The 26,319-nt window shown below is 39.1% G+C and overlaps 1 protein-coding gene across 1 annotated transcript in view; it reads left to right on the top strand.

Moving 5' to 3' along the window:
• Window positions 1-25,854, top strand: part of STX7 (syntaxin 7) — a 45,927-nt gene extending 20,073 nt beyond the window's left edge. The window contains exons 3-10 of the mRNA XM_032843508.1: window positions 12,378-12,447; window positions 15,159-15,252; window positions 15,950-16,087; window positions 16,880-16,932; window positions 17,425-17,521; window positions 18,706-18,778; window positions 21,649-21,731; window positions 24,508-25,854. Coding sequence (XP_032699399.1) covers window positions 12,378-12,447; window positions 15,159-15,252; window positions 15,950-16,087; window positions 16,880-16,932; window positions 17,425-17,521; window positions 18,706-18,778; window positions 21,649-21,731; window positions 24,508-24,600 — 701 coding nt within the window. The 3' untranslated portion in view covers window positions 24,601-25,854. The remainder of the gene's footprint in view (window positions 1-12,377; window positions 12,448-15,158; window positions 15,253-15,949; window positions 16,088-16,879; window positions 16,933-17,424; window positions 17,522-18,705; window positions 18,779-21,648; window positions 21,732-24,507) is intronic.
• The last annotated feature ends 465 nt before the right edge of the window (window positions 25,855-26,319 follow it).

Raw genomic sequence — 26,319 nt, 5'->3', positions numbered from 1 at the left:
AGGCTCTCTGCTCAGCGGGGAGCCTGATGCGGGGCTTGATCCCAGAACCCTGGGATCATGACCTGAGCCGAAGTCAGAGGCTTTAACCCACTGAGCCACCCAGGCGCCCCTGTTATGGTCTTTTTTTTGGGGTTGCTGTATCTGTTCTTTTTATGTTATTCAACGGAATGAGTTTGGTTTTCCTGGCAGGGGAGTCCTGTGAGGGGAGGAGTGCTGAGTCACTCCGCTCAGGTGCTCATTTCTCTCTGTCTTGTCCTGAGGCCCTGTTTCTTTCCCCCTCTGCCTCTCAAAACCCAGTCTTGTGTGGAAGGTTCTCCCCCTCCAGTCCTCATAGCCCCGCATCACTCTCTTGGTCCCAAGACACACAACTACCTTTCTGTAAGGCATCTCTGCCTGCTCTTAGGGAAAGATGGTACTTTTAGAAGTCAGCAGCCTAGGGGCCCTGAGCATGGCCCCACCTCCTTCTTCCTCCTTCCCCAAGAGGGTGTCCAGTTCCTTTGCTGCCCACATCTTCATCTTGGAGCTCTGCCTCCCTTCTACCGCTCTGCAGCCCCCTTACTCCCCACCCTACCCATACAGCTTCCCACTCAGGAGCTGCTCTTTTCTGTGTGCTTTTGACCACATGTATATGTTTTGTAGACGTTTTTATTGTCCTCATTTCTCCGAAAACAAAACTTCTGTGGGTTTTCTATCCCTCTCCCACTTTGTTCTCCGTGACTTCAGGAGGGAAGATTCAGAAACAGACTTACACCATGTCCCTGTAGGCAACAGAAATCTATGTTCAATCCATTTTAGTTAGTGACATCTGAGTAGCAGTGTCTTGGTAGACGGAACTGATCAGAAATTAGGAGTGAGGTGACAGTTTGGAAATGGCCGCCATAGAAACTGGAGGTGAACTTCGTGACATAGCTAACAACACTCGGGGGCTTTTGGAGCAGAAAGAGAATGAATGGGCCATTCGGTGGGTGACAGGAGGGCAGCTTGTCAAGAAGGTGTGCCAGGAGGACCAGGAAGGCTGGATTGCTGGAGGGGCAGGGCTTGGCCACTGGGGAGTCCTTGCCTGGGTTTGCTGCTCAAACAAATCACCTTCTCAAGTGGCCACATCTGCCTCCAGGCCTTCATTACTTCTGAGTCTAGACTCCCTCAGAGCAGTAGGTAAACTGAGTAGATCCGTGTCATAAAATGGTAGCACTGAATATCTTTGCTAAGAGAGTTTGTAATACTCCAGCCATCTTAGAAGTCCAGAGTACAGTTTACGTACAGTTTTCAAATGGTTTGAAATTTTTACGAACCGTTCCCTCAGATTTAACTCTTTATGAATCTACAGTAGTTTTAAAATACCCTGCATTTCCACTTTGTTCATCTGTATGCCTTCCTGCCTTTGAAATATCTGGGAAGAAAACCAATGAGAAACTTAAAAAAAAAATGTGTTCAGTGTTTGAGACCACTTTGTGGAAGAGGCTGTGCATGCAGGCGTGCAGGTTAGTTCTGGAAAGAGTGCTTGGCGAGCCAGTGGGCTTGGCCTCTGGAGGCGCAGACTCCCTTGTGGAGCCTCAGCTCAAGACTCTCCTTTAGAAGATCTTTTATCTTGCTCTTACCCCTTTTCCTCTCCACAGTTTGCTTCAGTTCTTTTACCCACAAAGAAGATAAACTGCCCACCCAGGTCACAAGACAGAGCATGAGATAGGGAGCATATTGGAAAAATGCCCATAATTATTTTAGTAGCTGTCTTTCAGATTCTCTGGGGGATTTTCCCCAGCTAGTGCTTTTTTAGAATTATAATACACTTTTCTTGGTTTTTCTTGATCTATGATATCGCTCAGTTTCACTTGATTTTTTTTCTTAGCACCTTTTTTATATTGATACTTTTTTCAACTCACTAATTTTTTTAATGATGTATTTATACTGTGCATCTTGTACACTGTAATGAACCTAACCTAATGGTTCTACCTCGAATTATGGTAAACCTACCAGTAACAGTACCTTTTATTCTTAAAGAGTTCTACGCCATTTCAAAATGTTTTCATAGCTATCATCCCCTGTAATACTCCAAATCATTCTTTAAAATGAGTAGAGGGATTGATTGATAGATGAGAAAAGAGGGGAGGCTAAAATGGAATTTGTTTTTCATGTTTCTTTATTTTCTAGTTCAGTTTCAGATCTGTCATTGGTAAGTAACTGCTAGATACTTGTCAGTGTTAGCAACAGCTAACTGTTCGTGTGTTGGATGATAGAATATAACTGTTCTGTGTCAGCTGATATTTATTTCATCTCTGCAGTTCTTGTAACTGTATCAGAGATTATGAAATTTCAGTGCATGGCTCACCTTAGTTAGCTAAGATCCGTTAATAAGAATACTCTTTGGGGTCTCGGGGGTGCAGGGGGCACAGTCACTTAAGTGCCTGACTCTTGATTTTGGCTCAGGTCCTGATCTCATGGTCATGAGTTGGAGCCCCATGTCAGGTTCTGCAGTGAGCTAGGAGCCTGCTTAAGGTTCTCTCTCTGCATCCCCTCTCTGCTCGTTCACATGTTCGCTCTCTGTTTAAAAAAAAAAAAAAAAAAGTATATTCTTATTGTTCATTTCTGACTTCCAGGAGAAAGACATAAACTGCTTCACACCATTAGCTCCCATTTATTGAACTTTCTTACAATTTCCAATATAAGGTGTTTCCATACATTGTTCTCAGTTGAAATTCATAACTGAAAAAGAGGTGATTTTCTCTCCATTTGACTCCTGAGGCAGTTAGAGCTTGGAGAGATTACGTGAATTGCCAGGGGTCAGCAGCTAGGAAGTAGTGAGGTCAGGTTTCCGTGTTGTCAGGCTGTCTGGCTGCAAGGCTGCTTTTGCTGGTCTGCACATTTATACCGTATAATGTGCCTGACACTGAGTCCGAGTCTCAAATTCACCTGCCCAGGGGCTTTCCTATTATTTTGTTTTCTGTGATTGGTTATTACAATTCTGAGTTATTTTGGGGGTTGAGCAGCAGAGATGTTTAGTGCTTAGAAAATAGCCATATTCTGTTCTGTTTTTTGGAGATAATTCTTGGAAGGTTCTGTGTGCCTGGTAGGGCTGGCCCCGGTGCCCCCGCCTGCTGGCCACTCTCCCTGGTCAGATCGCATCCTCCTCATACCCCCATTGAACTGTGACAGTTTGGAACATCACATTGCCCCTCCCTGTACCAACTTACACCTACCTACGATTTTTAGGGCAAAAAAATAGTTTGCCATGCAGCATTTTTCCCTTAAGGAATCCACTAGATGGCAGCAGACCCACGTGGACTAGAACAGGTCTTTGTTACTAAAGGTGAGCACTGGAAAGGGGATGGCTTGGTTTTTGAGAAAGTAATAATGTACCAATTGGGGTGTGTAGGAAATAGTGTTCTCTTTATGTTATGAAAAAATGTGATGTATTCTTTAAAGTCATCTCTCTAGAAATATAATGGTGCAAATAGTTCAAAATTGCAGGTAATGTAAAAACAATTTGTTCATTGTATTTGTTCACTGAACTTAATCTTACCTCCATGTAGTAGGTGAATTTTTCTTCAGGACACTTTATGGTTATGCAAAGAATTTGTTCCTTAATTTTCATATTTCATGAGTATTTTCTTTAAAGTTAAGCATATGTCAATTAGAATTGAATATGATTATCCTATAAATTTACAATATCCCAGACTAGATAATGAAGTGAAGCCATAAAGAATCTGACTTGGGAGAAACTAGGAATGCTTATCAGCTTTTTCACATCACCAGCCTGCTTGTCATCTGCATAGAGACCTTATTGTGACTCCCCTTCTGTAAGCTCATCTCTCCTTAGCATTTTTTAATATGGTTAACTTGGGTATGGCAAAAGATCCTCCGGACCACTATCCTACTGTTTTTATCTGCCAGAAGAAAAAGAACTAAGAGATAGTGAAAAATTGGAGAGTAATAAAATAATAGAGGGGTAACAATACAACAGTTACTCTACAAAAATTTTCAGCCAATAGACAGAAGGTAACTGTAATTCTGTTTCTAAATTAAGGTGAAAAGAGCAGCATTTGAAATAACCTATCAAGCCAGCACCTGTGATGTACTGATTATGTATTCTTTCTGAAAATTGCTGAAATTCAACTCAGTATTCATGCCTGGTTGGTGAAAAATTTGTGGCATTGTTAAATATTGTACCACATAGGCTTAGTAACATAGTGAGTACTTCATACCCTGTAGTAACACTGAGTCAGAGTATGTGAATACAAAGTTTTAGTAATTTTGACTAATTTAGGACAGGGTTTGGCCAACTTTTTCTGTAAAGAGCCAGATAGTAAATATTTTAGGCTTTGTGGTCACATCTCGTCTCTTGATTATTCTTTTTTGTTCTTTTTTGTTTTTTTCCCCCCTTAATTCTTTAAAAATGTGACAACCATTTTTAGCTGGAAGGCTATACAAGACGTGCCACAATTTGCTGACCCTGTTGTAAAAGGGTAACATCAGTCACGTAAAATCATGTCTCTGCTAGTTGGTAAGATCTGAAGAAAGGACAGGCATTTCTTTCCTGATCAGTTTCAGCCAGATTCAAGGATCCTTGTGATCCAGTGGTGGGCCATGAAACTTACAGCTCAGTTCTTTAGTCGAAGTTAGCATACACTTATTTGTCTCTTTTTTGCCTTGGCAAACATATACTTAGATTATGAAATAATCCTTTAAAAAGTCTGTTACTGGGGTGCCTGGGAGGTTCAGAAGGTTAAGCATCTGCCTTCGGCTCAGGTCGTGATCCCAGGGTCCTGGGACCCAGCCACATTGGGCTCCCAGCTCAGCATAGAGTCTGCTTCTCCCTCTTCCTCTCCCCCTGCTTGTCCTCTCTCTGTCTCACTCTTTCTCAAATAAATAAATTAAATCTTTAAAAAAATACATAAATAAATACTTTTAGCCCTTGTAGTACACTGAAAAATATTGGTTTGAAAACTCAGAAATCTACATTTTTTTGTCCTAGTTCTTCTACTAAGTAACTGATTTCTTGTCTAAGTCAGTTACTCGGTCTGGTTCTCAACTTTTTGTTTATAAAATGGGATTGAATGAATGCCATATGATATTTCTTCTACACTTGATTCAGTAATCTCAGATTTATATTTTCATAGGCCCTTTGTCAGATACCTTTATTTGAGCCACAAGTTTAGAGCTATAGAAATTAAAGGAACTTGGTTGAATCAGAGTTGATGTACAAAACCTCTCCCACTGTGCCAGATACATAATGGATGCTCGGTAAATGTTTGCTGAATGAGCGAATAGTTGAGTGCACTTACGTTTCTTAACTCTATTCTTACATACGTGTTTTATGTTAGGAATACTTACCTTACATAAGGCTTGATCCTTCTAATAAATGCCCTTTTGTGGTTCAGCTTTTAAAATATCCATTGAGTCTCAACAACTCAGTGGGATCGAGAGAAACAAAAATGAGTAAGACTAGTTTTTGCCTTTAATAAGGAGTTTACTTTCAAGTCAGGGAGCTAAGTAATTTAATTATTTCAACTTATATGCTAATATGGTATTAGAGATTTGAATTCCAAGCTCAGGTGTCCTGTTTCTTACACTTTGAAGCTGTTCCAAATACCACCTCCATTTTGGCTTTCTGGGTTGCCCTCCAGTAGAAGACCAATGATGCTCCGTAAGGGAAGCATTTTATAGCATTTAATGGTCCTGCTTCCTCTTTGGGCTTATGTGATGTGTTTTCCTTTCCTTTTATTTTTTAGGTAAATATAGGAGGCCTTATTTTACTTACATTTTCATGAGAAAGCATTCATGAAAAGCATCTAGCACTCAGTTAAATGCATCGATTAGGCAATAACATAATGGGAACATTCCTAGTAAACATCATTCTGTAAGATACTGTGTTATCAAAAGGATTGTTTCAGAGTGACAGGGTCATCAGCTAAAGCATTTCTCTTGTGAGGAATTTCAGCATCTTTGCGATCTAAGCAGCAATGACTAAGTCTAGCTTTTGTTTATAACTAGTTTGTTAAAGAGTCTCCCTTTTGCTTTGTGATTGCTACTAATTCTGTTACTATTCATCACCTGTATTACTCCTAGTGGAGATGAGCAAAATGTAGAGCCTCTTAGAACAGTTGTGTTGCTTTAACAACCAGGTTTTTTTCCTCCTGAGACTGGATTTGTGATGATCCTTCTCAGTGGTTATGATATTATAACCAAGATGATCTGGATATAATTAAGAATTCTAGGTATTAGGTGGTCAAAAATAAATACCCATTATACTTCATGCCTTTTGTTTCCTACAGTGAACATATATGTATATTTATACGTTAGCTTTAAAAAAAAAAAAAAAAATCCCCTGCCTAACATTGTACTCCTATCTCAAACCACCAGAAGTCCTCTCCCATGTCCACAAAAGGGGAAAACCAAGGTCTATTCAGTTCCTGCATCCAGCACCAAGTCTTGAGAGTGATTTCCTTTCCATTCCTGTTTCAGCAAGATTCAATTATAGTACTCCTTAGCCATTGGACCAGAGAGTATGTGTAACCACCCCACACCCTGTGTAAAACATGGGAGGATGTTGGCAGGGGCAGAGACAGTGAACACACCTAAACAGGTACATTGCAGAGCGAGGAAGAAAACATTGGAGGTTAGTTGCCCCTCCGCAGCCAGAAAGACGGTCACGATTCACATTAATAATTTACTCTCCTTTAGTAGCCATTCCATGTCCCTTTTGCCTTCATCTACACCTTGTCTGTGGAGTAACCTGGACTCTCAAACCTGGGTTGTTGCTTCTGCTCTTGTGCTTAATGATTAAGGATGGCAGCATTAGCAAGTTCTCCCCAGCTAATCTCCAAGGACATGTTCCCACTCCTCTTTCTCACTTGGGTGTGGGTGGGCACAGGCCCACATCCCTTTAACAGATACCTCCATGGATACTATACTGTTCTGGCTCCATTGGAATTTCATTTTCTGCTCTGGTAGAAACATGGTTTATAGCCTTCACTTGAATATTGTCTTTAAATTAACCTCCAGGCATGGAAGGAAATTTGCAAATGGATAATTGAGTGTAAATGTGAAATGTTTCTTTTAATTTTCACCACTTAGTTCCCAAATCAAGTTTTCTTCCTGGCTCAGGGTAAAACAGCACCCTGGAGTGGCTCAGGATAAAACAGCACCCTGGAGTGGTTGTTCTTGGAGAGCATAAAGAGCCTCCCGTAGGACAGAGCTTTACCTTCCTGGGATATGGTCCCCCAAGTGACACCACAATTGAGTCTCAAATGGACCAGTAAACATTTTAGAAAGTCCAGCACCTCCTAGATAATGGACTGCTGGCCAGCCGGGAAACTCCATTGTCTTTGGAAGATCTATCCATTTTTTTTTCTCTGTAAAGTGGGTATCTTTTTTCTTTTCTTTTTAAGATTTTATTTATTTATTTGAGAGAGAGACAGTGAGAGAGAGCATGAGAGGTGAGAAGGTCAGAGGGAGAAGCAGACTCCCCGCGGAGCTGAGAGCCCGATGCGGGACTCTATCCTGAGACTCCAGGATCATGACCTGAGCCGAAGGCAGTTGCTCAACTAACTGAGCCACCCAGGCGCCCCTAAAGTGGGTATCTTAATCAGAAACTCTGATATGTAAAGTACCATGGTTGTGACTAATGCATGGATTAGGAAGCTGGTGGAAGCATGGGGGAAGGGAGTAGAGGAAGCACAACACAACCCGCTAATCACTGTTTCAGTGAACATAAAATTCTGCTTCATTCAAGATTGAAGAAGCATAATTATCTTGTCACTTGGTGGCTGGCTAATGCTCCCAAGAATGGCACCATATCCCATATTAGCTTTTGGTTGCTTTTGCTACAAATTGGTATATGGCAGTGCCAGTAATCTTGATAGTCTCAGTAAGGGGAAGTTGGTGAAACTGTATGTGGCTTTTATTCCTATTCCATAGGTAGTCTACTGTTACCAACCAACTGAGCCACCCACGTGTCCCGGTAGTCTACTGTTACCAAACAAGTGCTGTAGGAGTTGGGGCAAGGGACAGGCTGACATACGCAGAACGAAATACAGGAAGAGATACACCAACAGGATAATACAACACCTAATCCATCTAGTAGGCAACTCAAGGCACTTGGTTATCTAGTACACACCACTATTTCCTTTTTATACAGGCCTCAGTAGCAAGACTAGAACTGTTCTTTAAAATGGTAACATTGGTTGCAGAGGGCATGATCTTGCTTCAGGATTCTAAAGGACCCCTCTGTGTTTTCCTGTTGGGACATGGAACTCGTTTTGTGGAGTATCCTGCTATTAACATGGGCACTGAAGTTGCCATTAGATCACCTGAGCCATTAAAACCAAATATAGAGCTACTCGTGCCCCGACTTGAGCTGGCTAGCAGGATAGCCTTTTCTTTGGAGGAGTTAAAGCCAGAGCTGGCAACCTTTTGGGGCATTCAGTAAAATGGGAGCGCTGCTCCCCAATTGTATTTGAGACTGCAGAGAAAGCAGTTCGTCATTTACTTTGCGGAGGTATGTCAACAGTCCATACAGATTAATGGACTAGGAGGAGACAGGACCCTATATTTTCATGGAATTTATCTTCTACCTGCTGTCGTGCTTAACATCCTTCCTAGGCACCTAAAAGTATATGGTCACTTCTTGCTTTTCAGGTCCTTAAAAGCAAATAGAAACAGTGCATTGGACTACTGTAGTGTTCTGTAGGAGGAGATGATCAGTATCTTTGAAAACTAAATTGGAGTACAGAGGCAAAGAGTGTATGTAACCCTGAGATAGACTGTGAAGTCTCACTACTGTTCCACCCAGCTGAATGTGACCCCTTGCCATGTTCTCTGTTTTTAAGTTAGAGCAGGAAGTGTTTACCAAACCGGCAGGTATACACAAGGTGCTGGAGATTGTGATGGTCTGTTCTGAAACAGATCAGATTTTGGAGATCATCGCAATTGGAGTTAATCTGAATAAGCTTCTGCTAAGCCTTCTCGACTATTTGCATTTCCAGGTGGAGCAGTTAATGAGAATAGCTCAGCTTGTGGTAGCATTTCTGAGCATTTCCGTAGGATGCTGCCCTTGGTTTACTCAGTGAGACTGCAGAGCCCCTGGGGCTTCTGATTGCTTCTTCCCCATAAGAGCCTTCACTCAGGGAGTAAGGATGAGAACTGGACTTGCTGAGTGTGTCTGTTAAAAATGGTGTGGAGAGGACCACTTGATAGATTTTAGGTTCCCACTGGGCCTGTCGGAAGCAGTTCTATATAATTCCTTTTAATACCTGAACAATTTTACGTAGCATTCATAGGTTAGAGTTGATTCTGCTTTTTAAGATCACTAGGCTTGTTGATCTTTTTTTTGCTATTCATTTATTCAGTGAATAATATTGAAGCCCCTCTTCTCGGCCCATTTTTGTACTGGCTTGTCTGACCTTTCTGTTATTTCTAGTTCTTCATATGTTACGGATATTGCTTCTTCCTGGTTTGTCTCTACCTTTTGTTTTTAAAGTTTTTGATGGTAATTGTATCTTTACTTGCTTATTTCTCTGAAGTTGTACCATTCCGTTATGTGGAAAGTTATCAGTGAAGTTGAATTTCTCATATGTTTATTTGCTTGTTACAAATTTCATGATGACATCTTTTATCCTTTTTGCACTGGACTATTTTTCTGTTATTGATTTGTAGGAGTTTTCTTTTTCCTATATTTAGGGATATTAAGCCCTTTGCTCATCATATGCTGCAGATGTTTTCACACACACACACACACACATACACATATACACACACTATTTTTATATATATATATATGTGTATATATATATATATATATCTGTAATACAGATACACATTTGCATGTAGCATTAAAAAATTATTTGCGTTGCCAGGTTTAACATATTTTCTTCCATGGCTTTTAGTTTTATATCATGCTTAGATAATATTTTATCCCTTACTTCAAGATCATAAAAAGATCATAATGATAAATTTATGTTTATTATTTCATATAGCAGTTTAATGGTTTCAACTTTTAATATTTAACTAAATAATTTCTGATTTATTTTGTTGTATGAGGTATGATAGTTTTCTGTTTCAATCCTAAGTGGTTAGTCATTTTCCTGATGCCATTTATTGAATTAAGCTGTTTTTTCTCAACTTAATACAACTTTTTTCAATGACAAGAACCCTCTAGAGATGAGATCAATGCTCACACTACAGACAAAAATAAATCTTATCAACTTATTTTTGAAAATAAAAGCTTTAAACTCCTATAAGGCAGTCCAGAAAAGCCTGTTGAGATTCAGAAGGAAATATGTAACTCACGGCAAGTAGCCCATAAGTTAAACACAGCAAACGACATTGCTCTGCCCCGCAAAAGAAAAATCTACTACCTCCCCCCAAAAAGGCGAAAAGAAATTCTTTTAAAACTAGCCAAATGGTTAACAGTTGCTATATGCTATATGTTTCCTTTCCAGTATTTTTATTTTTCAGCTTCGACCTGAAAGCAGTGTCATTACATCACCCTCAGTGAACAAAGTTATCCTGCATTTGGGATACAGTCATTCCCTTGATCCCTTAAATAAGTAATGACTATTTAAAAACATTTAAGCTGTATAAATAAACCACTCATTTAAAATAAAAAGATTGGTGAGTCAGATCATTTTTCTCTAGTTCTTGGAAATGTGCATATTCTTTACTTTGGAGGTGGATTTTCAGCTTCTACTTGACATTTTATTTGTCTGCACACATGTATGTAGCTACAGGACCTCCCCATTTGTGAGGAATAACCTTTTTATAAAAATTGCAGTGCTTATAGAGTTTGGATTGTGAGCTTAGCCTGAATTTTAACTCTTAACTTTTAATTTTAAATATTTAGTACCTACAGAAAAGTGTAGTGCAGTGAACTTTCTGTATGACCTTCACCTGGCTCACCAGTTGTTGACATTTTCCATTTTTGTTTTGTATCTCTCTCCAAATTCAAATTTCAAAATCAAATTCAATCATCTTCAGTAGCCCCACATTTGTTTTTTAGCGTTTTTTTCCTTCTGATTTAGAATCCAATCCAAAACCCTATATTGCTTTTGGGTATTTTAGTAATTTGGATGGTTTAGTTCTTTAATTTGGAAAGCTCCCCTGCCTTGTCTTTTTTTTCCCACTTTCATGGCATTGATGTTTTTAAAAGCCCAGACCTGTTGTTTTGTACATTATCCTGCAATCTAGATTGGTCTGTTTTTTGTCCCCTTGTGATTAGATTAAACATTTTGGTTAAACATTTTGGTAAAAAAAAAAAAAATATGTAGATCATATTGTGACTTTCTCATTGCATCATCTCAGGAAGCTCGTCATTCCAATTTGTCTCCTTGGTGTTCCTAAATTTGATTATTTGTTCTGGGACTCCTGGGTGCCTCAGTCAGTTAAACGCAGGACTCTTGACTTGAGCTCAGGTCATGATCTCAGGGTTGTGAGATCAAGCCCTGAGTCAGTCTCTATGCTGGCCATGGAACCTGCTTAAAATTCTCTCTCTCCTTCTCCCCACCACGCACATTCACAAACACACTCCCTCTCTCCTTCTCTCTCTAGAATTAAAAACAAAAAAAATTTGATCATTTGTGGCTTTTTTTAAAGATTTATTTTATTTCATTTTATTTTATTTATTTTAGAGAGAGTGAGCAAACACCTGCACACATGGGGAGGGGCAGAAGGAGAGAACAGACTCTACACTAAGCAGGGAGCCCAAGTCTGGTCTCCATCTTACGACCCTGAGGTCATGACCTGAGCTGAAATCAAGAGTCTGACGCTTAACCGACTGAGCCACCCTGGTGCCCTGACATTTGTTTTAAGCAACAAATTTATCCAAGGTGAAGTTAGTTCTTTTATTAATATCATCCATGTGGTGATAATTCCAGATTGTGTGAATGTTCTATAGTTTCAGCATCCTCTGATGACACTTGTCTGGATCCATGGTTACATGGAAAATTACAAATAATTGTTTCGTCTTTATTATTCCTCCCTTGTTTATTAACAATCTTTCATTCACTTTGTAATCCACTGACTTATGTAACTGTTACAATTATTTTCCTCACAGTTTTTAGGCCAGTAGTTAAGTGAAGGTTCATGTGCCGTTGTTGTAAATGTTCTGAGGAGCTAGGGAGGAAAATAACATTTTTGGATCATAAATGCAGTTTCATGTGTTTACAACCCCACACAATTTCCTCTTGAAAATTAATTCATCATTGTAACTGGGATTTAAATAAACCACTTAATCTTCATTTTTTCCTCAATTAACATTTTCTATATTCATCTATTTGTTCTTTTTTTCTTTTTCTAATTGTCCAATTGCCTGTATTAATTTCTGACTTAATTTCCGTTGCCCTAACATTTATAACAATTACATATTTATCTTTTCATCATAATAGCTGCGGAAATACAGAGGAGTCTGAATCAACTTGGGACACCTCAAGATTCACCTGAACTGAGGCAACAGCTGTAAGTGTTTAATAATTAAAAAAAAAAAAGAAAGAAAAAAAATCACTGTTATGTTGCTTTGATGGTCTATAGTGTTATGTTCACTGGAAAAACAATGGAAAGTTAATAAGATTTTTCGGCTCCTTTATTTGTACCAACATTTTGTGTATGTATTTCCCTGTTCCGGGTTGGCAGGTTATTTTTCTTTATTTTAAAGAGCTGGCTCACTCTAGCAAAGCAGGACTTTGTTAGTTGCCTTTTTTATACTTAATTGAATAGGTGTTTTGATGACTTTGGAAAAATGCTATTCTAAGCCTCTCTATTTATGTGATTTTTTTTCCCATAGCTAACAGTTGCTTCAGTGACTAGATTTTTATTTGGTTTAGATCTAGGACATTTTCAGTATGAATGGCTATCCGTAAAAAACTTATACCTAAATCCTTGAATTTCAGAAAGGATTAGCCTTTGTTTAAGAAAAAAGAAAGGTTTTAGTGAAGTTATATATGCAGTACATGTTTCAGGAAAATAATATGCTGTTAGAAGAACAGCAGTCATACTTTGTGGTGTAATTTTACAGATTTTACAGTGTTTTTAAACATTTTTTCATCTGAATCTTTCTCATCTAGAGTAAAAGACATAGATCAAAACAATTATTTTCGGGGTGCTGGGCTAGCTCAGTCTTCAAAGCATCTGTCTTCGGCTCAGGTTATGATCTCAGGGTCCTGGGATAGAGCCCTGTATTAGGCTCCCTGCTCAGCGGTAGTCTGCTTCTCCCTCTGCTTCTCCCTGTGTGATCTCTCTTGCACTCTCTCTCAAATAAGCAACTAAAAATTGTTAAATAAAAAAAAAAAATTTTTTTTTTTCATTTTGTTCAAAAGGAAAGTATTTCTCATGGGGTTGTGATAATTTGCCTAACATCATTGTGAACCTGAATCTTAAATCATAACTCAGTGCCATTACAGCCATATTTCAAGTAATATATATGTAGTAAAAAATTACAAAGAGAAAATTACAAAGAGAAAGGAATTAAAAGATAGGTGATGGGAATTCATGTTTTCTATGAAGTACATTTTGAAGAATTTATAGTTATGTCTAATTTATACTTTTACTGCAGTGAGAGATATTGGGATGGTAAAAATGCCACAAGTCTAAATAATAAATCAGCATTTGTTAAACTAAAATCGAATAGAGGGGCACCTTGGTGGCTCAGTCAGTTAAGCGTCTTACTCTTGATTTCGGTGCAGTTCATGATCTCAGGGTGGTGAGATCAAGCCCCATGTCAGGCTCCCCACTCAGTGTGGAGTCAGCTTACTTTCCCCTCTTTTGTTCCACCCCCCCTACCCCCCACCTTATGAACACTTTCTCTCTCTCAAATAAATCTTAAAAAAAAAAAAAAAAAACTAAAGTGGAATAGAAACACGTAATTCTTAATAGATAAAATAGTTTGCTAAGGTTGATAGTGGAGATTGTGAGTAGGTAGATATCAGTAAGTCTTCTTTTCAGAAATTTAGCTATCTTACATTTTCTAAAGATTTTAAAAGGCATATTAAAGGTAAGGTAGGCAGAAAATAGATAAAAGTAGGTTGTAATTCTTCCTTATTAGTCAAATACAGGTATCTGTATTTAAAAATACTCTTATACAATATCTCATTATTTTAAAGGATCCCAAGTGTGACTAATAAGTGTTTAAAATAAGAGATAACATATTTGAGAAGTACTGTTGTTGTAATTTGTAAAGCACCACATTAATATAAGCTTTTTTTTTTAGAGTAAAGTTCTTTAGTTAAAAATCTGACATTTTGGGACGCCCGGGTGGCTCAGTTGGTTAGGCATCTGCTTTCGACTCTAGTCCTGATCTCAGGGTCCTGAGATTGAGTCCCACAATGCGCTCCTTGCTTGGCGACGAGCCTGCTTCTCTCTCTGCCTCTGCCTGCCACTCTGCCTGCTTGCATGCATGCTCCACCCCCTCTCTCTAATAAATAAATCTTTTTAAAAAAAATCTGGCTTTTTACTTTATAAGCTAGCTAGCAAGACAGATACAGATGCTGATACAATTTACTTATTTTATTGTGTTCTTTCTCTTTACAGAGAAATGCTATTGTTTTTTCCACAGCAAACTTAAAAAGTAGTAAATGCATATTATTATTTATTATCTCTTCCCCTCTTTTTTTAAAGTGTCTATAAGGATATAAATGTCCAGATCGAGATAAGACTGATAAGCCCTGGGAACTGGATGGTCTCAGGCGACAAATCCTCTTTATTTATTCAACTGACCTCTCAGTTGTGGGATGAAGACAAAAGGCTCCCACCATCCCACCCCCACAACTAAAACATCAGACATCCCACAGTTTGGCTTTCACTCAAGTCATCTTCCTTTCTAAATGGCTGCTGAGATTTATTTCTCAAAGCTTGATTGCTCCTTGTGAGTAAAGAATTTTCTCCATGTAATATTTGCTCAATATTTATCAAGAAATAGAATCTGGAATTTTTTTTTTTTTTTTTTAAAGTAGGCTCCATGCCCAGTGTGGGGCTTGAACTCACAACCCTGAGATTAAGAGTCACGTGTTCTACTGACTGAGCTGATCAGGTGCCCTGAAATTTTTGTTTTCATAGAAAAAATTCAGAGCCAGTCTGTAAAATAGTGGTTTTTAGCAACCTGTTCGTCAGCTGCCAGAGTTGTAACTTAAAAAAAACTTTGTTCTTTCGCTATAACGTGTGTTTTCTCACTTTAGGCAACAGAAGCAGCAGTATACTAACCAACTTGCCAAGGAAACGGATAAGTACATTAAAGAGTTTGGCTCTCTGCCCACCACCCCCAGTGAACAGGTATCAAGCCTTAAGACACATTGTTGATGTAGTGAATGTGAAAGAAATCACATACATTGTAGGGTCTTTGAACTGTTATACTAGAAAGGAAATTAAGGGAGGAAAACTATATTTGAGATTAGTTCGCAGAACACAAAACTATATTTAATTGCCCATGTAGTATCCTGTGGTTCAATAAAGCAAAAATTATTTCCATGCAGTTGCCCTGACCCATAATTAAGCAAGTGCTCAGAAAATACTTCCTGAGTAATTGTTTCCTGGCCTTCCAGGGCTGACTCCATGTGACATGCACACTCATTCAAGATGTGAGGTTTCCTAGGGGCGCACATTTATTTCCTTGCTTATTATTTAGCGGAAGTTATTCCTTAGGTAAGAGCACAAGGTTTTATTTTCCTAAAAAGAAAACAAAAAGAACTACTTCAAAATAATGTCAAAGTCATGGCCCAGTTTTTAGGATGAAAATTTGAGGTGAGAAATCCAACATTATGGACCTTTTGCCTCAAGATAGCAAATATACATAGCATTTGAACATGTTGTCAGAGTGTTAAATTGAGATTTAATCAATAGGGCTCCATAATTGGAGAGTGAGTGAGAATTTCAGAATAAAATGAGGAGCCAACTAGTGGTGAAACAACTTTTGCGAATTCTGTAAAACTTTACGGCTTGATTCTAGTAGGTTTCTCCCCCTTTCCTCTAGCGTCAAAGGAAAATACAGAAGGATCGCTTAGTGGCTGAATTCACAACATCACTGACAAATTTTCAGAAGGTCCAGAGGCAAGCTGCAGAGAAAGAGAAAGAGTTTGTTGCTCGAGTAAGAGCCAGCTCCAGAGTGTCCGTAAGTATTTAATAAGGCATTAGAAAGTGACTATGGTGTTTCCTTGAAAGACTACATTAGCATTTTTCTAAGTCGTAAGGGTGTGTGACTATCTTGGAAATCAGTATTTGAATATTTACTTTCAGGTTTTTCAGCTCAGTTTTAAAAAGGATGATAGTTATATATTGCTGTGGAACCAAAGATTGCAGATTATTATACAATAATTTGGAAGCATTTTGTCAGAGAAGACTGGGGTCAGACCCAGAGTGATATTCCCACACTGATTTGTATTAGAGGCTGTCACTTTCTGTAGGGGCTCACGTAGGGAACACTTTACTCCTGGGTTATATGAAGTTGACGAAAATGAACAGAGTCAATATATTGTGTGAATACTGAAAATGAATTATAACCCTGGGGAAAATAAACCAAAGGATAACTTTGGAGTGGAATTTTGAGTTAATCTAATTTTAAATTCTCTTTGAAACTATTGCAGGTTGTTTCCTTATTCCTTAATGCAGAGGCTCCAGGACTGTAGTATATTTTGATCAAATAATATTTATTATTTGGCCCTTGAGAATATTTAATGAATTCCTTCCTTTTCAGGTTAGGATACAATTTTATTATTACTCGAAGCACTTGACCTAGAAAATGAGAACAAAAACATTTTTCTTTCTCTCCACACACACACACACACACGCACGCACGCACATGCATACATAAATCAGTTTAGATTATTATAGAGAAAATGTGAGTGTTGGTGTTTTTTTGTTTTTTTTGCCCCTTCTCAATCCATTCTATTACTAAATTTTCCAGGGTGGTTTTCCTGAGGAAAGCTCCAAGGAAAGGAATCTTGTATCCTGGGAAAGGTAAGAAATACAAAACATACAGAGCAAAAGATAATTTTTCAAATATATTTTATACATTTTGGTCCCTGGAATAAAAGGAAAGCTTTCGGCTTATTGTATCATGACTATCCTAGTTGTTTTTAAATAGGAAGCTATTAATTTTAATTTGTTTTTCAGAATAATTATTTATAAAGTCTATAAATACATAAAATATTCCAATATAGCAGTAATACTTTGTAAATAATTATTTACCCAAGTATATATGACTGACCTAATTATTATTTGATGGAGATTATTTCCTCCTGTGACGTTTAGGTCAACCAAAAAGAAACACCCAGTTGCCAAATATAGCTTCCCATAATTAAATAATAACTCTAAAAAAATCAATGAAATGAAACATGAATACTTTGACGAAAAGATATTCTATTTCATGTTTCTTGAATAAAGAAAGAAGTCCCATTAGTTTAATACCATTCCTTGTTTTTTCCCCCCATGTTCTGTTCTGTCTGTTAGCCAAGCTCAACCTCAGGTGCAGGTGCAGGATGAAGAAATCACAGAGGACGACCTCCGCCTTATTCAGGAGAGAGAATCTTCTATTAGGCAACTTGAAGTAAGCTTGATGTGGCGCTTGGATGGCTGCTCTGTTCTCTGCATGTCTGTCCTCAAGATGCTTAGACAGTTGTGGGGGAGGGGCCTGAAAAAGAAAACTAAATATATCCATGTGGTGGCATTTCATATAAATGAGAATAATTCCCTTTTTAAAAATAAATCGTGTTAGAATTTGTGCTAAGATGAGAGAACATACCTCCCTCATCTCCAGCTTTTGTTTTTTATCCTGTCGGATCATCTCAGGTCCTTAGCATGGAGAAAATCTCAGTCCAGACATGTCTGCTCAGGGAGTCTGGACGGCTTCCAGAGCACACACTACAACTCAGAGCCGCATGAATAACTTGACAGGGACTTTACGGGTCTTTTATTTCTCCATAGTAGGTTGATTGTGTCAAAGAGAGTTGAAGGGTTAATAAGCATTAGTTCTTGTGGAACCTACCTATTCTCTAGAAGGCTTGTTGAGGGTTTTTAAGCACCATGTGATAAATTCTTTGCACTATCTCCTTTCGTTCTCATAAAAACCATGAAGTAGTTAACTGTGTCATCATCATCACCATTTTATAGATGGGGAAACTAAGACACAGGATGAATATGTAAGTTGTCCCCCCAATAGAATATTTAAACTTTACTCTTTAATTAGGCAAAATAATACTTATCATATATTAAAGAAAAGATAAGTTAAAAGTTGTTCATCACTATTCCATTGCATAATCAAATTTATTAATTAAAATTTATACTTAATGTTTTATACTTTTATAATGTCAAATTGATATGTAAGCTTTTACTAGAAATAAATCATAACAATGATATTTTATACTCTTACAAGGAAATACTATTGCTTGTGATAACAGAACTATCAGATTACATAAACAAAAACTCAGTGACCCAGGGCTATTCTCTGTTACAGATTCCTGGTTTCCATGCTGCCTCGCTTGGTATTTTTAATGTTATAAACTTAACTTCTAAGGAACTGGTTCCAGTTATTCAAGATCATCTTACTTAAGATTGCTTCTAATCACATCATTTCCTGATAGTTCCAAAATTTATATATTAAGCCTAGATACATTCTCACTTGTGTCTAAGTAGTGGTTTGGGTTTTTTTGTGTGTGTGTGGGGGTTAATTTTCCCCTTTTGTGGATTGGGGCTGAATTTCTGATTATAGTAACATATGCCTCTTTCTCTCAGGCTGATATTATGGATATTAATGAAATATTTAAAGATTTGGGAATGATGATCCACGAACAAGGAGATGTGATAGGTAAGCCTCGCTGGGGTGGGAGCAGACTTCATGCAGTTTACCTGCTGTAATGTCTCAAGCAAGAGTGACCCCTGTCTCTCCAGGAACTCCTGGAATTAAAAGCACAGGCTCCATCAACAGACAAAGCATCACCTTTGGCATTATCTAAAACAGATCTTATCTTTGACTCCCACTGATTAAATCAACCAGCTTCATTTATTTGTGAAATGAATCTCACCAGAGTCTGTGGCCGCCAGGATCATGGAGGCGGCATGCAGTCTCACTGCCGCCTGTTTGCTGGACCCCTGGTTTCCGTCTCAGCCCCTACCAGTTCTCGTCACACCAGCTACTTCCTGGGAAACCTGTGCTCTTTATAATTGTACATGCGACCTTGTCTTTTAGACCAGAGGGGATAGGTAGCCGTTTGGTGATCATTTATTCCGGTGTCTTTTCAGTACAGTGATATAGTGGTATTACTTAGATGCGAAGCATTCTTTTACAAATTAAAAAAAAAAAAAAATCAGTGACTAAGACTCCCTGTAAGTTTTAAATGGAGTAGCTCTTCAGTTTAGGTGTAACTGTCAGCACTGATGAGTGTCCTGATCATCTTGATCATTTAGAAATACGAAAATATCAGTGGACATGTCCAAAGATAGATTTCAGATATTTTCTACATTTGAAAATATTCATTGAAATACTTGGACCTGTATTTTGCCATAGCTGTTACTTGTCCATTCTTACCCTTCTCTGTAGCCACAGTAGATCCTGGGGTAAGATTTCAGAACCAATTCATTCGTTCATCCAGTACGTGTTTATTGAGTGCCTGCTGTGCCCGGGCACAAATCTAGGCATTGGGGATTGAGCTGAAATTAAACAAGAGGTAAAAGACCCTGCTGTTATGAACCTTGTAATCTAGATGGAGGAGAGAGAGAATTTTTACAAAAGGAAAGAAAAGTAAGTAAATGCCGATAAGTGCTCTCAGGAAAGTAAGGCAGGTAGTGAGATGGGGAATGTTACTGCTTTACTAGGGTGGTCAAGTAAGACCTTACTGACAGGTGACATTTTAGTGAAGACTTCTTGGAATTAAGGGAGCAAGTGAAAGAAAATTTTCCAGGTAAAGCAAACTGCAAGTGCAAAGGCCTTCAGGTGGAAGCACGTCTGATATTTTTGGTGAGTGAAATGAGCAAGAGGGAGACAGAGATGATGTTGTAAAGTTCGGCACCATGCAGGGCTCTGAGCCCCAGTGAGGACTTGCATTCCTATTACCAGATGGGAAGCCACAAGAGGATTTGAGCAGAGGAGTGTTATCATCCAACTTGAGTTTTAATAGACTCACTTTGGCTGTGAGTTTGAGAGCAGACTGTAAAGGGACAAGACCAGAAGCAAAGAGACCTCTTCCAAGGTGATGGCAGGAGTCAGGGTGGGCAGTGTGTTGCCTCAGATCAGGATGGAAGCAGCGAAGCAGTGAGAAGCGATGGAATCCTGGACAGCTGTAAAATGCAGAGCCAAGAAGACTGGGTGACTGGCTGGATGTGGGTGTGAGAGGGAATTAATTCAAGGACAATTCATAAGGTTGGGGACAAGCCCAGGGAAATGATGATGTTGCCATTTTCTGAGATGGGGCAATCAGGAACTGGAGGGGTCTGGAAGGATGGAGAGCAACGACTTGGGGATATGTTAAGTGTGAGGTGCCATTTGAAATGAAGGAGGCTTGCTTGGCAGTCACAAATTCAAAGTGAAAGAAATCAATGTCGGGTTTGTTTGTTTGTTTGGTACCCATGCTCAGCTGTGAGGAGGGTACAGGTTGGGGTGTTGTCACATAAGTCTGACCGAAGTAGGTGGCAAGGGAGCCGATGGTGAGTGCAAGAAAGCATGGCTCCGTGGTGTCCCAGGAGATCTAAGCTGGGTCAGGAGGAAGGTGAGAGCATGAAGTGTAGTGAGGGGCAGTGAAAGGGTCAGTGGTAGGGTCAGTAAAGTCAGGGTGTTGGAAAGAGCGTGCTAGACAGCAGATGATGCTCAGAGAGTGAGGTTTGAAACTGAGTTTATGGAGAAGTTGCAGTTTTCAGTAATGATGAGGCTTGGGATATGATCATGGAGGTGGGTGGCTGGGATGGGGAAACAGGTGAAGTCAGAAAAAGTGTGGTCAAGGCACGGAGAAAGCAGGGTGTTAGCAGGTCAGCAGCTGGCTTGAGAAACTGGCAGTGTGTATAAGAGAAGCATTGAAGGGTCCCTCAGTGAATCCAGAGCTAAAATATTCAAAGAATAAAGGAAAGGCCTTGCGTTCTACAAATGTCTGCTATAGGGGTTTGGAGGCATTTGCAAAGCGTGAGCTTTAAGCTGAGTGTTGGTGGGGAGAAGGGAGAGGCCATGGTCTCAGGCTGCAGGGTGCTACTGGTTCTCCCTCTCGGCCAGAGCAGGGAGGGAAGGGCAACTGTCGCCACTTAAGAAGGCTGCCTGAGCCCTCAGGGAGGGCTTGGTTTCAGCCCGCAGGTAGGTTGGTGATGACCATGAGCAAATGATGGTTTTCAAGATGGCGTTTACTCTCAGGAGCAGTTGTTAGATGTCTGGTGCTGCCTTGACCATGAGCACCCAGACTGCATAATACTTTTGGGGGGTTACCAAGTAGAACTGGAATTGTGTCATAATAAGATGATCCAGTTTCTTTCCAAATATCTGTGTTGTTTGGATCGTTTGAAGAATGGTGTAGGGAAGACTCAGAGCCAGTTTAAAAAGAAATTCAGCTTTGCCCGTATACTGCCAGCGTTAACATTTGAATAGTGAACATGTTTGGTCTTATGTTGCATGAAGTCTTGTGACTTAGGCACCTCTCTTACTGGGGCATCAACACACATCTAACAGCTGTGCGTGTGTGTGTGTGTTTTATTTTAAAGACAGCATAGAAGCCAACGTGGAGAATGCAGACGTTCACGTTCAGCAGGCAAACCAGCAGCTGTCAAGGGCAGCAGAATATCAGGTAATATTAACCGCAGTGAGTTATCTTGTAATTTAGGCTTTCCAACCTGTGTGTGTGTGTGTGTGTGTGTGTGTGTGTGTGTGAGAGAGAGAGAGAGAGAGAGAGAGAGACAGAGATTGATGAGGTATAAAGTGGCGAGAGATGTTAAAATTTAAAATCCCATGGAAGACAGGTCAGAAATCTGCCAGTCCGTTTAAAACTGGGTTTAGCCTGTTTCCTGTTTGTTCTCAGGATCAGACCAGAATTGTGGCCCCAGGGATAGGAAGTTCAATGTCTAAATACCTGAGAGGAGCAGTGGACAGACACCTCTAAGCATTTCTGGCAGTTGGCGGTTGATGCTATTGTGACCTTCCAAGCCAGAAACATCTTTGATAACTTTCTTCCTCTGTTTCTCTCACTGTTTCCTTCCACCTTTTCTTTCTTTTTTGTCCGTGGCACTCTTCAGTAAGAAGGCAAAGATCTGTGCTCTAGAGAGTTCTCAGCAGGTCCTGTGGTACTTATATTCCCTTCAAGTGCCCTTGGTCACTGGGTATCATAGGCATTCAGCAGACCCTTCACCAGGAATGAACTGATTTCTTCAGGGGATCAGGTTAATGTAGGGAGTCCATATACGTGACAGATAGAAAGCATATCAGAGTACTACACAGATATTAGGACCGTGAACTATGCATATGGCATATGATATGTAGACAGTAAGAATGAGGCCAGGCTCTTTGGGAACCCCTAAGTACCACCACAGCATTTGCTTTACCTCTTAACACTCCACTTTTTATAGTTGTTCATAATTATTTTCTCAGACCGTGTTGCCTTCTTCTAAAATACCTAAGATATTATCACAATCTTAGATATTTTCAATTTTTTTTCACTTTTCTCATTAACACTTTTCTCATTTTCTCAGAAGTCCCCTTTCATTTCAGTGCCATTTTTCCCTAGGCAAATCACTGCATACTTAGTGATACATGGAGAAGAGTGAAGTTGTATAGACACTGCTGAGTTACAGCTATCTGTCCTCAGTGAAGTAATAACGCTAACTCACCTTGACCTTCTGTGTGCACGTGATTCAGGTGTGCAGCTCAGGATGATGTCACAGACCGTAGGGATCATTCATGAGTAATTGAACACACACAAACACACAGACACACACACGATAATCTATAAATCCCTGCAGTTACTCAAATGTAGTGTTTAGCAGGATTTATCAGTAACTAGGTTTACATGAGTTTGTTTTGCTTTGGATTTGGGAGAGATGTAGATCCATCTCCAAGTTTTACTTTTCCCCTTCCTTGGGGAAGGACAAACCCTACAGCTACCCTGGGGGAAAGGAGCTCATCTTTCCAAGCCATACCTCCAAATCTGGAGCTGCCCAGTACTGAATCCCATGGACCCTGGAGGGATGAGGGAAGAGCCATTCAACATGAGTGCTGGAGAAAAAAGCAGCTTCCCTGTAGTTCTCCTTGGAAGTCTTGATAGTAAACTCATGCCTCTGCGAAATATGGTGCTTCTAAATAGTTTGTGTGAGCCATGAGTGGAAGGGAAGCTGATCTGTACTCTTACCATTGCCATACCCTGGGACCTCACCATCCCACACAAGAGAGGGTGCCCTGGGTATGTGTCTACAGATCCCCTGGAGGGGGAGGCCTGCGATTGTTCTTACAGGTGTATTACACATGTGTCTATGGGACTCAGGTGGCGTCTGGGGAAAATATGTAGGCAAGATGACACTGAAACTCTAGGAAAGTTGTACTTCACATTATAAGGAATATTCCATTGAAAAAATTGCTGAGTATGTGGTATACTGAAAGTCATCATAGTTTTCGGGAGAATTTCAGAGTCGGAAATCTATCTTTCCATAAATTTTATGGTACTGTGTGTTGACAAAGAAAATTTACAAACTTTTCAACCTTGTAAGAAAAAGAATTCTGGGGTGCCTTGGTGTCTCAGTTGGTTAAGCATCTGCCTCCAGATCAGATCATGTGGGACCCACCCCCTCCTAGGGCTCGCTGCTTAGCTGGGAGCCTACTTCTCCGGCTCCCTTTGCCCCTACCCCTGCTTATGCTCTCTTTTGCTTCTTTTTCTCTCTGTCAAGTAAATAAATAAAATCTTTAAAAAAGAGAGAGAAGGGATTCCGAATGCATGTTGCTGTGAGATACGCAAGCCCTTAAGGAAAATGGACATCTGCTGGGCCAGAATGAAGAATGGAACAAAACTTTTAACCTCTATATTTTAAGTGACTGCGTTACAATTTTTTTTAGCTCTTTGTTTTTCATTTGTATGTTGAGATTTTAAATGCAGTTTCCACTAACATTTAAGAATGGGAATTTTGGAAACTAATAAATTTACTTCAGGAGAAATGCCCAAACATTTACACTTGCTGATATTTTCAGAGAACTCATTTTAAAGAGCTGCTCTTTAGTTAGCTTTTAAGCTGTTCTTAGTTTTTATACAGAGGTCTACCTCAGTCTGTTGCTTAAGTCGGTAATTTTCATTTCTCTGTGTCTCCTTTTGTAAGCCCGACCACACCCAGGAATATGACCAACAAAAAGGGAATAATTGGCCCCTGAATTATATCATTAATTCAGGAAGACTTTTTTTGAAAGAATAGTGCCACTTGTATTTGAAGAGATTTTTGAGAAGCAAAAAAAAAAAAAAAACCACAGCCCAAAATTTGAGGGCAGTTAATTACTATTGATTTTACTCTAGAAATGAGCAAGTGATTTCCAGTTGCTACAGACACTCCAGTACGCCTGTAAACATGGTTTTGTTTTTGCATCTGCAGCGCAAATCCAGAAAAACCCTGTGCATCATCATTTTCATCATTGTCATCGGAGTTGTAATTCTCGGTCTCATCATATGGAAAGTCAAAGGCTAAATTATAAAGGAGCGCGCTATTGCACTACATTCTCTAAATTATGTAGGAAGATTCCTGTAATCATGGGGCTTTTGTATTATTATTTTTAAGTTACTCCATAAAGGATGGCTCCCAGACTTCATTATTTTCATTTGGGAGGAAATTTTCCTTTGGATTCAATCTGGTATTTTCTAACACTGAAAGTTTTTCTCAGTATGACTGCTGGCATTACTTTACACTTTTCAATCTAATAACTGTGAGGTTTTGTCCACATTGTAGATGCCTTTCACTTATAATTTATTTACCTGTTGACTTAGTTATTGGAATCAGTAAATGTAAAGGTGTGCATGTGTTTCATGGGCATCTGTCTCTCACAGAGTGATGTATACCCAGATTTGGGTTCCTTCAATTAAAAATCTCAAATTTAATTTCGATTTGGGCCAGCAGAGGAAATATTCTCAACAATATTTTAAAAAATTATCATACCTGTTTGTGGTGTTTGTTTGTTTGTTTGTTTGTTTTCCCTGGTTCATAGCAGCACAAATTACCTATTTAACTTTTCTTGTTGGTTTTCTCTTAAGACCCTTGTTTACTCTAAATGAAATCAGTGAATAATTTCCTAGAGTATCTCATACTCCCGATGTGTATATATTAAGCATTTGCTGTAGTTTGCCTAGTAAAATACTAAGGATAGATTGTTTTTACATAGGCCCTGTGTAAGTCTGATGTTTGCTGGGGAATGTGTAGTCACTATAAATGTTTAATTTGAAGGAAGAGTATGAAAAATCCATACCTATTGCATTAGGAATCTGAAGACCCCACCTTGTTATTCTGTTGTGTACTTCCACAGCTATTACTGTGGAAAATTAATTACCTTAAGTCCCTTAGAGTAATGGCTACATGTGTATCCTTGGATCAGAATTACTTTGGGGAAGGAACTTTCCCAGAATTATTGTTTTTGAGCACTAACACTTAAAATTTAATGTTTACCTTGCATACCATTTTGTACCTTCCTTCATTAGAAAACAACTTGGATCTTTGCCAATTAACTCACTTGCTTTTTTAAATCAATGTTGTTTTAATGCACTAATCTGAATACTGTAAAGAGGATTATCTTAGTTTACAGTTTGTATTTTATAACGTTCTTACATAGCAGTTTGATAGTGAAGTCAGTGTTTTACATGGCAAAGCTATGAGACTTCAAATGGGAACAAATAAAATACTACATGAGTAAATTGTATCTTTGCAACCAAAATAAAGATGATTTTAAAAGTGTTTGGATATTTCTATTTCATGAGGACCCTGCTTCTGTGGGACCAACACTTGACACAATCACACACAGCCCTTCTGTCTTTCTGGAGTACTGGTGTATTCAGTGTTTTATTTTGGCAATCTTAAAAGTTCTACTGCTAGCAGAAGCTGCCTTGCGTGTCAGCAAAATGCCATTTTTTTTTTATTTTCCACAAGAGACTGTAGAAAATTTTCTTGGGAGTTAGTGATTGGAAACTTTGAGGCTTGGTGTTTACCAAATTAGTCTGCTTTAGTGAACAGGACAGGCCAGGCCGGAAGAGGAATTTGTACAAATGTTACCGGTGCAAGCCCATCAGGCCTGATTGAACATGTTCTTTCTCTGTAAGAGCGCAGAGAAGCATGTGATAAACCAGTATCTTGTAGCTACAGAAAACTCCTAGTGGTGCCCACGAATCAGTTCAGGGTTTTTTTTGCACAGTTGTACTTGAT

This window comes from Lontra canadensis, unplaced genomic scaffold, assembly GCF_010015895.1.
Source record: "Lontra canadensis isolate GAN:19392208 unplaced genomic scaffold, GSC_riverotter_1.0 scaffold141, whole genome shotgun sequence".
Classification (NCBI taxonomy): Eukaryota; Metazoa; Chordata; class Mammalia; order Carnivora; family Mustelidae; genus Lontra; species Lontra canadensis.
Note: the sequence above shows the minus strand (reverse complement) of the source record. Positions and strands in the feature narration are given on the sequence as shown.